The sequence below is a fragment of the Culex pipiens genome, chromosome 1 (genome assembly GCF_016801865.2).
Source record: "Culex pipiens pallens isolate TS chromosome 1, TS_CPP_V2, whole genome shotgun sequence".
Lineage (NCBI taxonomy): Eukaryota > Metazoa > Arthropoda > Insecta > Diptera > Culicidae > Culex > Culex pipiens.
This window is the reverse complement of record NC_068937.1, coordinates 73,910,068-73,927,793: the sequence shown is the minus strand read 5'-3', so window position 1 is coordinate 73,927,793 and position 17,726 is coordinate 73,910,068. Positions and strand designations below refer to the sequence as shown.

Sequence of the window (17,726 nt, the reverse complement as noted above, 5' to 3'; positions counted from 1 at the left end):
GGAAAATATGCCAAATCAAAACATTTGTTGCAAATTTTGACCAAGCTACTTAAAGTTGCTTCAGGTAATTTTTTAATTAAAATGTAAAAAATGCCATCCTCACCAGGGGCTTTCATATTTTTAAACTTTTTGATAGTAGATTTTATTTCATTCAGATCCGTATTAAAAACATCATCTGATGAAAACTCTTGTTCAACAATATTCTGAAATTCTATTGAAATTTGATTTGAGTTGAAATTATGAGCACTCTCAAACTACTGAGCAAGTTTTTGAGCTTTCTCCCCATTAGTTAATAAAATATTATCACCATCTTTTAAAGAAGGGATTGGTTTCTGAGGTTTCTTAAGAACCTTTGAAAGTTTCCAAAAAGGTTTGGAATAAGGTTTAATTTGTTCGACATCTCTTGCGAACTTTTCATTTCGCAGGAGAGTGAATCTGTGGTCAATAACCTTTTGCAAATCTTTTTGAATTCGCTTCAGTGCAGGATCACGAGAACGTTGATACTGTCTTCGGCGAACATTTTTCAGACGAATCAGAAGCTGAAGATCGTCATCAATAATGGGAGAATCAAATTTGACTTGGACTTTAGGAATAGCAATATTCCTAGCATCCAAAATTGCATTAGTTAAAGATTCCAAGGCTGAATCAATATCAGCTTTGGTTTCTAAAACAAAATCATGATTTAAATTGTTCTCAATATGATGCTGATACCTGTCCCAATTAGCTTTGTGGTAATTAAACACAGAACTATTGGGTCTGGTAACTGCTTCATGAGAAAGTGAAAAAGTTACTGGAAGGTGATCAGAATCAAAATCAGCATGAGTCACTAAAGGACCACAATACTGACTTTGATTTGTCAAAACCAGATCAATTGTTGATGGATTTCTAACAGAAGAAAAGCAAGTTGGCCCATTCGGATATAAAACCGAATAGAGACCAGAAGTGCAATCTCTGAATAGAATTTTACCATTGGAATTTACTTTTGAATTATTCCAAGATTGGTGTTTGGCATTAAAATCACCGATGATCAAAAATCGAGATCTATGCCGAGTAAGTTTATTCAAATCCCCTTTGAAATAATTTTTATTTTCCCCAGTGCATTGGAATGGTAAATATGCAGCTGCAATCATAATTTTCCCAAAAGAAGTTTCAAGTTCAATGCCCAAACTTTCAATAACTTTTAACTTAAAGTCACGTAACGTACTATAAGTCATACTACGGTGGATAACTATTGCAACTCCACCGCCATTTCGATTCATTCTGTTATTGGTTATAACTTTATAATCTGGATCACTTTTCAAATAAGTGCCATTTTTTAAAAATGTTTCGGTTATAACAGCAACATGCTCGTTATGAACTCGTAAAAAGTTGAAAAAATCATTTTCTTTCGCTTTTAAAGAGCGAGCATTAAAATTCATAATATTGATGGAATTACTTAGATCCATGATTAAACTTCAGGGTAAGAACAACATCATTCGCAAATTTTAATCCAATCTGGATTGCTTCCATCATGGATGTAGCATTACTCATTGTTTGAATCAAACCAAACAGTGAGTTTTGCAAAAAAGTCATTTTTTCAAACGTAACATCGCCGAGATCAGAAGATCCCAAAGCGTTGCCAGCAGAAAAATTTTCAAATGAAATTTGAGGTACCTGCCCAATTTGAAAATTGGTAGAGGATTTAAAATTCGTGGATGATCCCGAACCCGAAACGACGTTGGCATAAGAAATGCCATTGCTGTTACCTAACTTTTCCACGGTAGGGGTATTGTTCGAGTGAGACAGCACGAACGTTTGATTTAAAGATGCAGGTACAACCTGACTTTGAGAAAATTTCGGTTTGGATTTCGGCTGATGCTTAGCACGAGAATCCAAAACCTTTTTTCTGATGGGGCAATCCCAGAAATTTGATTTGTGATTTCCACCACAATTTGCACATTTAAATTGGGTGACTTCTTTCACGGGACAATTGTCCTTGTCGTGAGATGAATCCCCGCAAACCATGCATTTTGGAACCATGGCGCAATGATCAGTACCGTGACCGAATGCCTGGCAACGCCGGCACTGGGTCAGATTCTGGCCATTACCGCCATGTTTCTTTAAATGCTCCCACTTTACCCGTACATGGAACAAAAACTGAACTTTGTCCAAAAGTTTCAAATTGTTGATTTCATTTCTATTGAAATGAATCAGATAAAATTGTGAAGTCAAACCAAAGCGAGAAATATTCCCTTCTGATTTTTCTTCATTGGTATTACTTGGGATGGGACAAAGCCAAGCAACACCTTAAGTTCGTTTTTGATCTCATCCACCGACAAGTCGTTGGAGAGACCTTTCAGGACCGCCTTGAATGGACGAGCATTCTTGGTCTCATACGTGTAGAAATTGTGTTTGTGGTTTTTCAAATAACCAACAAAAGTTGGGTGATCTTGTAAAGATTCCGTCAACAAGCGACATTCTCCTCTTCGACCAAGCTGGAACGAAACCTTCAAATTGCAAGTTTCCTTGCAATTCTTCAGTTGCGTTCGAAAGCTGGCCAAATCGGAGACGGAAGTCACTACAATTGGCGGAGCCTTTACTCGTTTCTCGACGGCAGAAGGCTCAGTACGAGGAGAAGGATCCTTGTCAACAGTTTCGGATAAAACACCGAAACTGTTTGCCAATGGAATTGGAGGATTGACCTCACTTTCAGAATCAGAATCAGACCTCGGATGAGACTGTTTTCTTTTTCTGTTTCCGTAAGCTGGTTTAGCGTTCAAACGCTTCACCGACGTAACGACCAAATCTTCAGAAGATTTGCGTTTACCTTTGTTTTGACGCATTTTGCAAGCAAAGTTCTCTTAAAAAGATGGCTTCGTTTGTAAAATACAACAAAATTTTAGGTGGGGTTAGTCTTGAAAAGACTGTTTAGAATTTGGGAAAATAACTCAGGTAGTCTTTAAAAAGACTGTGAATTTTTTTTGAAATAACTCTGAGCTTAGGTAGTAAAAAATACCGCAGCTCTAGTGTCCGTTCACCTCGAAGGTTCGCAAGACACTGAATATGAGAAGATAATCATGCTTCGACACTACGGATCATTTCACTGCTAGAGTGTAAACCTTCTGATGGTCGACTGCTTAGCGTCCCAGACCACCAATCCAAAGGTTTGTTATGTGTAGAGCTTTTGTATCCAAATTTGAGTTAAATTTAAGTTAAGCAAATACAAGCGCGCTACAATCAAACATGGTTTTGGCCAAAATACTGAAATGCGCCCAAACGTGTAAAAGAAATTCACCACTTCGCTCTTGCTCGCCGCACTGTTAAGCTGAGAGAGAGAGAGAAAATGGGAGATTCTCAGCAGCTCGGGGGTCGAAGTTGCCTGCACAATCACGGCTCGGCCATTGCTCTCTCGCCTGGTCCGGCGGACGGATCGTCCCGTGACGGCCGGCAGGAAATTCTTAACCTTCAAACAAAAAAAAACCGCGTGTGTGACTAGCGGCTGTCGCGGAACAACTCGGCGCCTACGATTCGCAGCCAAGCCCGCGGGGCAACGAAACCGGCAGCCAACAACACCGGATTGGACGGCGCGCAATATAACGGCACTGCGAACCGGAGGAGGAAACACCCCCAGCACGAACGGGGTAAGCTCCAAAATCTTTAATCCGTGGAATCGTAAATCACAACGCCATTCCGCAGGGTGTTTTTTTAACGAGGGCGAACTCATCCCAGTCGGTTTGGATATCAGGCCGCTTGCGGAAGCCCGACGATGGTCCGACATCTGGTCGACACGTGGAGTTTGGAAGCGGAAGGTTCGGGGAACGATTCGAGCTATAGCCCCACATTTCGCTCTCTGTAACAGTATCCCTAATTTAGGATACCACATTTTGGTATTGAACTTTGCCTTGCCCTGATAAAAAGTCTGACTAACAGGATATCGTTGCCAAATATAATTACAATTACAATTACTTTGAAACTTTAAAACTTTGAAGGTCGTACCGAGCTCCAGGTTGCTCCAAACTTCAATGTTTTATATACCAAAATGATGCGCAAGGATCTGGCCTACACGCCAGTGATGTTGAAAATAAACGCTCTAGTGGCCAAAATGTCCTAAAAAGTTACATTTTGAAAAAAAAAAAACATTTTTTACTGGTTAAATCCCATTTAATTCTACATGCAAAGCGCTTGCTCCTGTTACGTACAATCAAGCTCATAATTGGGATTTGGGCTCAGTATGCCCACCGGAACAAACCCCTGAATGCCAGCCAAAAAGTCATTTTTGTTACATCCTACTACACAGTCAGTTAAATTCGAATAATGAAACGGAATTGGATTCGAATTGTACACGGTTACTGAAAATCGCACTTTTGGGAGTTCAGAAATCACACTTTTGACAGTTCGCTTAAGCGAACTGAAAAAAGTGCGATTTTGCGAACTCGTAAAATGGTAAAAATCACCAAAAAACAAGTTCAGTTAAGCGAACTCCCAAAAGTGTGATTTTGGACTTAGCGAAATTTTTGAAATTCGTTGAAACGTTTCGTCTTTATTGTTAGTTTGTTTTTGCGCTCCGGAGCTTCAGGTTGATTTTCGGGTAAGTAAAACGGACGGATTTTTCATGGCGAAAAATACGGATTAATGGACAAGAGTGCAAGAGGAATCCGTTCGCCGGTGGACGGATTGTCTTCCAATGTTTTCGAAAAGGTTCCGGCCACCGGTGAACGGATTACGGCACAAGGTTTTGCAAGAGAAATCCGTCCGCCGGTGGACGAATTACGACACAAGGTTTTGCAAGAGAAATCCGTCCGCCGGTAGACGGATTACGGCACAAGGTTTTGCAAGAGGAATCCGTCCGCCGGTGGACGGAATGTCTTCCAATGTTTTCGAAAAGGTTCCGGCCACCGGTGGACGGATTACGGCACAAGGTTTTTCAAAAGGAATCCGTCCGCCGGTGGACGAATTACGGCACAAGGTTTTGCAAGAGGATTTCGTCCGCCGGTGGACGGATTGCCTTCCAATGTTTGCGAAAAGGTTCCGGCCACCGGTGAACGGATTACGGCACAAGGTTTTGCAAGAGAAATCCGTCCGCCGGTGGACGAATTACGACACAAGGTTTTGCAAGAGAAATCCGTCCGCCGGTAGACGGATTACGGCACAAGGTTTTGCAAGAGGAATCCGTCCGCCGGTGGACGGAATGTCTTCCAATGTTTTCGAAAAGGTTCCGGCCACCGGTGGACGGATTACGGCACAAGGTTTTTCAAAAGGAATCCGTCCGCCGGTGGACGAATTACGGCACAAGGTTTTGCAAGAGGAATTCGTCCGCCGGTGGACGGATTGCCTTCCAATGTTTGCGAAAAGGTTCCGGCCACCGGTAAACGGATTACGGCACAAGGTTTTTCAAAAGGAATCCGTCCGCTGGTGGACGAATTACGGCACAAGGTTTTGCAAGAGGAATTCGTCCGCCGGTGGACGGATTGCCTTCCAATGTTTGCGAAAAGGTTCCGGCCACCGGTAAACGGATTACGGCACAAGGTTTTTCAAAAGGAATCCGTCCGCCGGTGGACGAATTACGACACAAGGTTTTGCAAGAGGAATTCGTCCGCCGGTGGACGGATTGCCTTCCAATGTTTTCGAAAAGGTTCCGGCCACCGGTGAACGGATTACGGCACAAGGTTTTGCAAGAGAAATCCGTCCGCCGGTGGACGGATTACGGCACAAGGTTTTGCAAGAGGAATCCGTCCGCCGGTGGACGGAATGTCTTCCAATGTCTTCGAAAAGATTCCGGCCACCGGTGGACGGATTACGGCACAAGGTTTTTCAAAAGGAATCCGTCCGCCGGTGGACGAATGACGACACAAGGTTTTGCAAGAGGAATTCGTCCGCCGGTGGACGGATTGCCTTCCAATGTTTTCGAAAAGGTTCCGGCCACCGGTGGACGGATTACGGCACAAGGTTTTTCAAAAGGAATCCGTCCGCCGGTGGACGAATTACGGCACAAGGTTTTGCAAGAGGAATTCGTCCGCCGGTGGACGGATTGCCTTCCAATGTTTGCGAAAAGGTTCCGGCCACCGGTGAACGGATTACGGCACAAGGTTTTGCAAGAGAAATCCGTCCGCCGGTGGACGGATTACGGCACAAGGTTTTGCAAGAGGAATCCGTCCGCCGGTGGACGGAATGTCTTCCAATGTCTTCGAAAAGATTCCGGCCACCGGTGGACGGATTACGGCACAAGGTTTTTCAAAAGGAATCCGTCCGCCGGTGGACGAATTACGGCACAAGGTTTTGCAAGAGGAATTCGTCCGCCGGTGGACGGATTGCTTTCCAATGTTTTCGAAAAGGTTCCGGCCACCGGTGGACGGATTACGGCACAAGGTTTTTCAAAAGGAATCCGTCCGCCGGTGGACGAATTACGGCACAAGGTTTTGCAAGAGGAATTCGTCCGCCGGTGGACGGATTGCCTTCCAATGTTTGCGAAAAGGTTCCGGCCACCGGTAAACGGATTACGGCACAAGGTTTTTCAAAAGGAATCCGTCCGCTGGTGGACGAATTACGGCACAAGGTTTTGCAAGAGGAATTCGTCCGCCGGTGGACGGATTGCCTTCCAATGTTTGCGAAAAGGTTCCGGCCACCGGTAAACGGATTACGGCACAAGGTTTTTCAAAAGGAATCCGTCCGCCGGTGGACGAATTACGACACAAGGTTTTGCAAGAGGAATTCGTCCGCCGGTGGACGGATTGCCTTCCAATGTTTTCGAAAAGGTTCCGGCCACCGGTGAACGGATTACGGCACAAGGTTTTGCAAGAGAAATCCGTCCGCCGGTGGACGGATTACGGCACAAGGTTTTGCAAGAGGAATCCGTCCGCCGGTGGACGGAATGTCTTCCAATGTCTTCGAAAAGATTCCGGCCACCGGTGGACGGATTACGGCACAAGGTTTTTCAAAAGGAATCCGTCCGCCGGTGGACGAATTACGACACAAGGTTTTGCAAGAGGAATTCGTCCGCCGGTGGACGGATTGCCTTCCAATGTTTTCGAAAAGGTTCCGGCCACCGGTGGACGGATTACGGCACAAGGTTTTTCAAAAGGAATCCGTCCGCCGGTGGACGAATTACGGCACAAGGTTTTGCAAGAGGAATTCGTCCGCCGGTGGACGGATTGCCTTCCAATGTTTTCGAAAAGGTTCCGGCCACCGGTGAACGGATTACGGCACAAGGTTTTGCAAGAGAAATCCGTCCGCCGGTGGACGGATTACGGCACAAGGTTTTGCAAGAGGAATCCGTCCGCCGGTGGACGGAATGTCTTCCAATGTCTTCGAAAAGATTCCGGCCACCGGTGGACGGATTACGGCACAAGGTTTTTCAAAAGGAATCCGTCCGCCGGTGGACGAATTACGGCACAAGGTTTTGCAAGAGGAATTCGTCCGCCGGTGGACGGATTGCTTTCCAATGTTTTCGAAAAGGTTCCGGCCACCGGTGGACGGATTACGGCACAAGGTTTTTCAAAAGGAATCCGTCCGCCGGTGGACGAATTACGGCACAAGGTTTTGCAAGAGGAATTCGTCCGCCGGTGGACGGATTGCCTTCCAATGTTTGCGAAAAGGTTCCGGCCACCGGTAAACGGATTACGGCACAAGGTTTTTCAAAAGGAATCCGTCCGCCGGTGGACGAATTACGGCACAAGGTTTTGCAAGAGGAATTCGTCCGCCGGTGGACGGATTGCCTTCCAATGTTTGCGAAAAGGTTCCGGCCACCGGTGGACGGATTACGGCACAAGGTTTTTCAAAAGGAATCCGTCCGCTGGTGGACGAATTACGGCACAAGGTTTTGCAAGAGGAATTCGTCCGCCGGTGGACGGATTGCCTTCCAATGTTTGCGAAAAGGTTCCGGCCACCGGTGAACGGATTACGGCACAAGGTTTTGCAAGAGAAATCCGTCCGCCGGTGGACGGATTACGGCACAAGGTTTTGCAAGAGGAATCCGTCCGCCGGTGGACGGAATGTCTTCCAATGTTTTCGAAAAGGTTCCGGCCACCGGTGGACGGATTACGGCACAAGGTTTTTCAAAAGGAATCCGTCCGCCGGTGGACGAATTACGGCACAAGGTTTTGCAAGAGGAATTCGTCCGCCGGTGGACGGAATGTCTTCCAATGTTTTCGAAAAGGTTCCGGCCACCGGTGGACGGATTACGGCACAAGGTTTTTCAAAAGGAATCCGTCCGCCGGTGGACGAATTACGGCACAAGGTTTTGCAAGAGGAATTCGTCCGCCGGTGGACGGATTGCCTTCCAATGTTTGCGAAAAGGTTCCGGCCACCGGTAAACGGATTACGGCACAAGGTTTTTCAAAAGGAATCCGTCCGCTGGTGGACGAATTACGGCACAAGGTTTTGCAAGAGGAATTCGTCCGCCGGTGGACGGATTGCCTTCCAATGTTTTCGAAAAGGTTCCGGCCACCGGTGAACGGATTACGGCACAAGGTTTTGCAAGAGGAATCCGTCCGCCGGTGGACGGAACGCCTTCCAATGTTGGCGAAAAGGTTTGGTCCACCGGTGAACGGATTACGACACAAGGTTTTGCAAGAGGAACCGTCTACCGGTGGACGGATCACTGGACAAGAACGCAAGAGGAATCCAACCACCGTTGGACGGAGTGCCTTCCAATGTTGGCGAAAAGGTTCGGTCCACCGGTGGACGGATTACTGGACAAGGACGCAAGAGGAATCCGTCTACCGGTGGACGGATTACTGGTAAAGGACGCAAGAGGAATCCAACCACCGGTGGACGGATTACTGGACAAGAACGCAAACGGAATCCGTCCGCCGGTGGTCAGATTGCTTGCCAATGTTGAGGTACTGGTCCACCGGTGAACGGATTCCTGGGCAATGTTTTGCAGGAGGAATCCACCAACGGGTGGACGGATTGTCTGCCTAAGTTGGCAAGGGGAACAGGTCCACCGGTGGAATGATTTCTTGGCAATATAAACGATCAGTGAAGGGTTTTCTTTTCATAAATTCACTTCAATTATTTAATGAATATTTTTTTTTTTTCAAAACAGGTTTACTAATTATTTTATTCTAGTTTCAGGCCGTCTCGTGATCGCTCAACCAAGATGTGCCAAATAGGTGAACGTCGCCGGTTGAACCTTCCCGTATTTTCGTATCGATACCATCACCATCCGCGAGAACCCGAGATCAACCGCTTTTGAATCGGTATGACCTAGGTTACGACCAATTATGTGCTGTACTAATTATCTAATTATTATGCAACTAACTTAATTCTAAATTTTAGGCCGGCTCTAGAAATTCTGAGCCACTCCGAACCAGAGGATATCAGCAAGCGCGGCAGCACAGGGCACGGATTGGCCTACCTCGAACCGGAATTCCACGCTCCAGTATTCGGTACTCGCCAAACTCGTTAGTCTCGCTGGTGAAAGCTTCTCGTAGCAGCAGTACTAGCGGCTCGTACGGACATCTGTCGGATAGTGCGCTGGGACCGGCGCTTTTGCCGGGTCTACCCGGACATCACCTGCCTACAGCCAGCATGTTCCCGCTTCACCATCCGCTGCAGCTGGGACATTCTTTGGCCAAGTCGCAGGTAAAAAGCTTCTTCAGTGGATTTCCCGATCAGCACTAACTAACATCGAACTTTCTATTTCCAGCAAATCAACGATCTCTCTAACAATACGCAGGAATAGACAACCTCCGTGTCCAATCAGTGACCCGACAAGAGGCGGACAGCACAAGCAATGATCTGCAGAAGACATCCCGCGTCATACGTGAACCTTCCCCGCACGTCCTAATGCACAAGAGAACGGGTCGGCCATGGTCACATCAAATCATCAGCTAAGCCCTATGGCAGGTTCTAACCTCGCTTCCTTTTTGTAGTTTGAAGTTTGCTGCAAGGCATACTCCCGGCTTGAGAACCTCAAAACCCATCTGCGATCACACACCGGCGAGTACCCGGGTTGTAGCAAGGCGTTCAACAACGTGTCCGACCATGCAAAACACCAGAACCGCACCTACATCATTGCGGTAGGACTAGTTTTAACGAGCTTTGCCTGTGCTGTGGCCTCACGCTAACCGTTGCATTACTTTCAGAATCACTACCCGGAGGACATGCAGAGTGGCAAGACAACGAGCATGAGCAGTCGGAGCATCAAGTCGGAGTCGGACACACACTCGCCGGGTCAACCGCCGATCAGTAGTCCGATGTCGATCTCGGCGCTTACTGCTAGGCTGATGGGCGATTGCGATGGCGGCGGCGATTGCAGCTGGGCAGTCTCGAAGTTGATCCGGCTTGGCCGTACGCGGACGAGGATTTGGAGGTAAGTTTGAAAGTTGACCTAGTGACGTATTGAGCTTGTCTTACTTATGGTCTCTTTAATTCCAAGTCGCCGATCTACCATTCGTCCTGCGGGAAATTGTTGACCTCGGTGGTCCGGCCACAGCGACAGCTGGTGCTCACCTGCCGGAAGTACTCGGAATCGGTTCAAGAACCGAATCAGGCAATCGCCTGACAAACCTGCTTCCTCGCCCCAGTTTCCTCCTCGAAGGAAGTAATCGATACAACGGTGAACATCACCTTGGCGGCCGGGACAATTTCCAGCAGCAACGCTTGGACTTTCTCCTGTTCATTTAGGTCACGGTAACAGAAAAGGTCGGATCTGCAGATGAATAGTAAATAAATATATTGTACTTCACGAAACATGCTTTTATGAATAAAAATAAAAAATTTCGCTGTTAATTTATTTTCAATTTCAATTTATTTCGGATTCCAAAAGAAAAACTTAAAGCGCCCAAAGATAGGCAACCTACAAAGCCTCTAAAGCCAGTGAAATATTTCGCCATGCTCGAACTCGCGGCAGTTCATGAAAATCATGATTTCGCCAGTTCGACCCACTTTACCAAAAAAAGTGTTATCCGAGTTGAACTCCAAAAATCATGATAATTACCATTTTTTTGGTTCTTTTTGGTAAGCGTGTATATGAATTCCGTTTTAAACGAAATAACCGTTTCCGCGATCGAACCGGTTTATGCGGAATTCTTATACGGTTCGAATCAAATTTCGTTTCAGATTTCGAGTTGAACTGGCGGTGTAGACTCTAAAAGTGGAATTGGGAAATTTGCAAAATCAATAGTACAAACCTGTAACTCTAGTGAACGTTGGAACAGTTTCAACTTGTTTTGCTGTCGCAAACACAGTTACTCTGCCAGAACATTCGATTTCACTATCAGCATTTTTTGCCTGAGCTGTATATTCACCACTATCCTCAAGCGTTGCGTTCTTTATAATGACACATCCAAACTCTCCTTTTGTTTTATTTACAACATGGTTACTCCATACAAGAGGTTTTCCATTTTTCTGCCATTTAAACTGAGGCTGTGGACCAGCAACAATGCATACAATTTTTATGTCTTTCCCTTCAGATGCTGTGATACTTTTTATTTTTGCTTCCCAAGTGAGCTTTTTTTTTGAATCCCTAATGATGAACGGTTCTATGGGACCTTCATCGAAATGGCGCCGTGGCATTGCTCGTGGTTTCGGGGCTGATGCTTTTATTTGTTTCGGTAACTCGTCAGCTTCTTTGATATCTTGTTCTTCGTCAGTTATTTCTGGTATTGAGTTCTCTGGTACATCCGAAAATGTGTCTTGCTGGTCAACTGAAGCTGAAATAACTAATTGCGCTGACTGTGCCAAAACTTCAGAAGATAAACTGAGTGCTGAATCTTCTACTACATTTCTTTTAAAACGCTCTGCATGTTCAATGCGATGAGCATGCACAAACTGTTCGTTTGAATTGAACTTCACCTCGTGTTTTATTTTTGCTTGACCGTCGCTATTTTTAGCTCGGCATTCGTACATACCACAATCACTTGGTTGAGGCTTATGTATCTAAAAAACAAAATTAATCATTTTTATGTGAATAATTAGGATAAATCCATCTGAAGTGTGCAAGAAATAGGGGAAATATACCATTTCTCAGCCTATTTCTATTATCGGCCCATCAGCCCTTTGATCATGAATTACAGCTTTTACAAAGTGTTTTTGACTGTTCTAAAGTAATAAATAGCTCAAATAAAAGTGAGCAAGCAACTCTCCGTAGTTGATGCATCTAAAAATGTTGATTTTATAGCGGAAAACTGCAAAAGTGATGAGAATTGGTCGAACGGCTTAGAGTGATTAAAATGGGTATATGTCCCCTAAAACAAATTTGGAAATTACCTCCTCCGATTTTGCTAAAAATTGGCTGTTGAAGCATGCAAGAATCCCAAATTTCATCCAAATCGGATCACCCCCTCAATTTTGGTACCTCCCCAAAAAATCGTTTGTTTACGATTTTTGAGAGAAACCCTTATTTTCAAACGGTGATAGCTCAGAAACCACAAATCTTAGAAGGTCGGCCTTAAACACAATTTTTAAGGAAATTGGACATAGAATCCATTTCCATTTAGATTAAGATGTTTTCTCTAACTGTATTGCGCAATTGAAAACTTTAAATGGCCGTATTTCAAAACAGCCCCAATTATTTATTTTATTTGCCCTCATTATCGTATTCGCCTGCCAATTTTACCTAAGGATCACTTATTGACAGAAATTAATGTTTCGTTCCAGAGATATCGAATGGTAAAGTCTTGAATATTTGAGATTACCTGCATCAGCTTCATTCGCCGCATCTGCTAGAAGCATACAGGCGCACTGAATATTTACTAAAATTGAAATTTAACATATCTTTATTTTACATTCTTATAATACTTACATTTCTTTTACATTTGAAGTGGTATGGCTAAATGCTCTTCATCTTTGTTGTACTTTTCGTTTTATTATTAATTGTTCGCATTTAATTTATTTATCTCAATTTGTTTTACATTTGTTTGCATTTAACCCGGGTATGGTCTTTGGGTTTATATGACCCAAGAGCAACTTTTGACCTTTGGCATTTACAGAGCTGAAATTTTATGGCTTTGTGTATCTTACCAAGACACACATTTGAGCCATAAGTTACACTTATGGTACTCGGGTCTATATGACCCAGAAATGTTTTTGACTGCCAACATTCGGAATCTTGACCGATTTTGGATGTCTTTGTTTTGGACACTGTGGCCACCGAAAAAAGTCCCCTTTGAGGCCCCGATTTTGAGAACCTGTATCTCCGAAACGATAACACATAGCGGGTTAATTCCGGTTGCATTTGACGGGTAATAACCTTAACTTTAAGCTCCCGTAGAGATAATTTATCCAAAGTGGACACCGGTTCCACACACCAAACCTGCACTGCTTATGTTTGTTTACATCCAAGTTTGTGTCGCGTATACTTTTTAATCGATTTACGTTTGTAAATTCGCGTTTTCGTCCAATTTTCTTAATTACCATTGATCCTGAGTGACCTTTCTGTGACGATCTGTTGGAGTACAGTGCATTGATTGCGGTTTACTTGTATGCTGCCGTTGTGAAACATCATCACTCCCGACCCGTACAAGATGGCCACCGAGTGCAAGACCTGTGAGGTGGAAATCACTGGGATCGAGAAGATGGTTTGCCGTAGCTGCGCCTCAGCATTTCACCGGCCTCAATCGTACCGCATTTGAGGCCATCGGAAAGTTCCAGAAAAACTGTTACTGGCTTTGTGATGGCTGCGCAGGTCGTTTCGACCAATTCGTACAGTCGATGGATGTTGATGAAGATTCGGTTCAAGCGACTGACGTCGCTAAGCTGAGTGAAGCGGTTGACAAGCTCAGCGGTATCGTGACCGAGCTCTCCGGTCAGCTGAAGGAAAAGAAGGTTGAGCAGAGTTACGCCAACGTCGTTTACCCGGGCTCAAAACGCGATCGAGAAGACGACGAAGAAAAGGAACCTCCGGCGAAGGTCAAACCAGTCTGCGGAACGCGCACGATCCAGCACCAGATCAAAACAGTGGTCAGTGAAAGGGATTTGTTCTGGGTGTACCTTGGTCGTCTAGATCTCTGTCAAACCGACTTGGAAATCGCCGAAATGACCCAGAAATGTCTTGAGCTCTCTGAGCTACCCAAAGTGCGGAGACTCGTGAAAAAAGACGCAGACATCTCCAAGTTGTCCGTCGTGTCGTATCGAGTGCTGCTCCCAGACGACTTGCGGGATGTCGCACTTCAAGCGGATACTTGGCCAACGGGAGTTGCGGTTCGGGAGTTTGACTTCGATCTAGGACGGTCTCCTAGATTTCGCCGATTGTGAGATGTTCGAATGTTCCAGACATCTCATCTGTGTTGCTGTCATGGGACGTTTTACCAAAAGCCGTTTGGAAGTGCCCCGTGCCCCCGTCACAGTTGAGCCAAACCATTCACCATCATCAAACTATTTTTCCGGTTCAGCTGCACGTCCCGGCCCTGTGTTCGGTCACGGCAACGGGGCCTTCCAAGCTGCCACCTCAGGCAAGTACACTCATCCGTTAAGAACCTCACCGCGCCCTGATGCGTTGTCACTTTCTAGTAAGCTGCGAGCCGTCGACGAAGAAATGCTAGCAGTCGCCGAGAGATGTGTCGCTGATGGTCCGGGACGCATGTACCGAGGCATTGAGGTTGAACCCCGCTTCCCCGTCACAGCCGTGCCCTTCACCACCAACGCGCTTTCCTGTTTGAGTTCGAGCCAGCACAGTCGTCCCGGCCCTGTGAACGGGACCAGAAGCGGGGTCAGCCGCGCACTGCTTTCAGGCAAGTACATGTGGTTTCCCAGAACTATTCTGCCACCTGATGTTCCCGAGGTTTTCAGCCAACGCTACGTGCCCACTACCGAACCGCAACCACGACTTGCAGACAATTCAGCATTCTCCGTCCCGGAACAGGATTGTACATTTCAATGTGCACGTGCTGAAATAGCTGATCTGCCGGACCACGTGGATTTTCCCTGCTTCCCCGTCACAATTACGCCGTTCATCACTGCCAATCACCGCTCTGATGAATCAGATACGTCGGGACGCACGCACCAAGGTAGTGAGGAATGCCCCCGCCCCCCGTACACAGTCGAGTCATCGCAACGTTCCAGCCCGGGTGTTAGCACGAGCCATCAGAGTCGTCCCGACCCTGTGTACGGACACGGCAGCGGGGGCTTCCGACCTCCACCCACAGGCGAGTACAATCAAATTAACGACAGTAGTCCCGCACTGAATCATCAAAGTTTGCAGCAATCCAAAGGCACGCTGAGCTTTATTACCGTCTACTACCAAAATGCTGGTGGTATGCGTACTAAGACGAAGCAGTTTTTCCTCGCCCTGGCCAGCAGCGACTACGACGTCATTGCGCTGTCGGAAACATGGTTGCAGGATGACATCGTGGATGCGGAGTTGTCGTCAAACTACAACTTGTTTCGCCAGGACCGGAACGAATTGACGAGCGATCGCAGTAGGGGAGGCGGCGTGCTCATTGCAGTAAAGAAGGCGCATGATTTTACGTGCACACGTGTTCTTTCTGCGGGATACGAGCATCTCGAGCAGGTTGCGGTTCGGATTAAAGCCCGGAATCATACCGTCTACGTGTGCTGTATTTATATACGCCCAAACAGCCCTCCAGACGTCTACACCTCACATGGGACCGCCGTTCAGGAGCTTGTTGATCTGTCATCTAATGATGACTCGATTATTGTAACCGGCGATTACAACTTACCGCATCTTGCATGGACCTTTGACGTGGACGTAAACGGTTTCATTCCGTTGAACGCATCTACGGAACAAGAGCTGGCGCTGACCGAAAATGTTGTTGCAACGGGACTCCTCCAAATCTGCTCGCTGGCTAATGTCAACGGAAGAATCCTCGACCTTGCGTTTGTCAACGATACGCTCTCAGTCGAACTGATCGAGCCGCCCAAACCGATCCTCAGAACGGATCGTCATCACAAGCCGTTCATTCTTCGGGTGGACTTCCCCGATATCCCAGGCGTGGCAACGAGAATCGAGGATGCTGAGCCGGATTTCAGTCGCTGCGACTTTGACCGTGTCACCGAATCCCTCAGCAGCATTGACTGGGATGACATTCTGCAAGATCAGGACTCCAATACTTCGACTACGATCTTCTACGACGTCCTTTACGAAATCGTGCGACAGTTCGTTCCCTCAAAGCGTGTCTCACGCAACCGGACTGAGAAGCTTCCATGGTGGAATGCTGATCTGCGAAATCGTCGGAACATTCTGAGGAAAGCACGTAAAAGATTGTTCAAAGCCGGCACACCAGAAAATCAAACCGCTGTCGACCGTCTGGAAATCGAGTACGAATTGCTGCAAGACTCACTCTTTCGCGATTACTTGAATCGGGTGCAAGTGGACCTGAAAGACAACCCATCGTCATTCTGGAAATACGTGAGGAGCAGGAAACGTACCAGTGTCCTTCCAACAAGGATTTCGCTCAACGGTTCCACCGCTGAGAATCCGGAGGACGCTGCAAACGTCTTTGCCGACTTCTTCAGTAGCGTGTACGAGGCGGATGCACCTTCTGCTTCGAACGATTATTTGAACGACCTCCCAACATATGATATCGATTTTCCTCAACCAGAATTCTCACAAGCAGAAGTAAAATCCGCCCTGGACGCTGTCGATCCATCGAAAGGTGCCGGTCCTGATCGGCTCCCACCTTCCTTCATCAAACGGCTTTCTGAGCATTTAGCTAAACCAGTCAGCGTAATTTTCAACCGCTCTCTGTCTGAAGGAACTTTTCCCGACGAATGGAAACTTGCAGCGATCACACCCATTCACAAAACCGGTAGTACTACGGCTGCTGAAAACTACAGGCCAATCTCCATCCTGTCCTGCCTGCCCAAAGTTTTCGAGGTGCTTATCCACGAGGGAATGTACTCTGCCGCCCAGGTAGTAATTTCCGAGTTCCAGCACGGTTTTGTCAAAAAACGGTCCACGGTATCCAACCTGATGGCGTACGTCAGCGCACTGAATGAAAACCTCGAAAAGTTCAAGCAAACTGACGCGATCTACTTCGACTTCGCCAAAGCGTTCGACAAGGTACCCCACACGCTTATTATCGCAAAGTTAGACCGGCTGGGGTTCCCAAGGTGGCTGACAGCATGGATCCGTTCGTACCTTTCGGGGCGGTTTGGCTACGTCCGTCTCGGTGGCGTCCAATCGAGGAATTTCCCGATTCCATCTGGAGTCCCCCAAGGAAGCCATCTGGGACCGCTGATCTTCATTCTCTTCGTCAACGACATCTGCCAAAGGTTGCAGTCTCAAAAACTGCTGTATGCTGATGACTTGAAGATCTTCCGTACCGTGGCGTCCACCATTGATTGCGTCGCTCTTCAACAGGACATCGACGCGATTCAGGAGTGGTGTAATCTCAACGGAATGAAGGTGAACCCCAGCAAATGTAAAAGCATCAGCTTCACCAGATCACCCGCTCCAATTCGGTACGATTACACCTTCGACCGCCACGAAATGGACCGCGTCTGCTCAATCAGGGATCTCGGTCTGCTGATCGACCGCAAGCTGAGCTTCTCGGAGCATGTCTCTTCCACAACAGCTAAGGCGTTCGCGTTGCTTGGATTTCTGCGTCGCAACACTGCTGAGTTCGAGAACATCAATGCCCTTAAAACGCTCTACATCACCATGATTCGAAGCATCTTGGAGTACGCTGTGCAGGTGTGGGCGCCGCACCACGCTAATCAACGTGATCGCTTGGAGAAAGTTCAGCGCCGTTTCACTCTTTATGCCCTTCGCCGTCTGCCTTGGAGGAACGGCGTTTGGCGGTCGAGCTACAGCGACAGATGCACCTTGCTGGAAATGGTGTCAC

The 17,726-nt window shown here is 46.7% G+C and overlaps 1 protein-coding gene across 3 annotated transcripts; it reads left to right on the top strand.

Annotated features, from left to right (window-relative positions):
- Positions 1-8,774: 8,774 nt before the first annotated feature.
- Positions 8,775-11,101, top strand: LOC120429538 (zinc finger protein GLIS1-like). 3 transcript variants are annotated; one of them, XM_039594597.2, is made up of 5 exons: positions 8,775-9,176; positions 9,256-9,791; positions 9,852-9,998; positions 10,065-10,291; positions 10,358-11,101. In XM_039594597.2, exons 2-5 carry the CDS (start codon positions 9,789-9,791, stop codon positions 10,392-10,394), a joined length of 414 nt encoding a protein of 137 aa, XP_039450531.1. In that variant the 5' UTR covers positions 8,775-9,176; positions 9,256-9,788; the 3' UTR covers positions 10,395-11,101. The 3 variants fall into 3 exon arrangements, with proteins under 3 accessions (XP_039450531.1, XP_039450529.1, XP_039450532.1); XM_039594595.2 differs by having other exon boundaries at positions 8,775-9,561; positions 9,626-9,791; XM_039594598.2 differs by lacking the exon at positions 9,852-9,998 and having other exon boundaries at positions 8,775-9,561.
- The last annotated feature ends 6,625 nt before the right edge of the window (positions 11,102-17,726 follow it).

Excerpts from the sequence above, each read along its gene's own strand:
- LOC120429538 (XM_039594597.2), top strand. Across the intron at positions 9,999-10,064 it reads ACCGCACCTACATCATTGCG|AATCACTACCCGGAGGACAT; the intron begins GTAGGACTAGTT and ends CATTACTTTCAG. Across the intron at positions 10,292-10,357 it reads ACGCGGACGAGGATTTGGAG|TCGCCGATCTACCATTCGTC; the intron begins GTAAGTTTGAAA and ends TTTAATTCCAAG.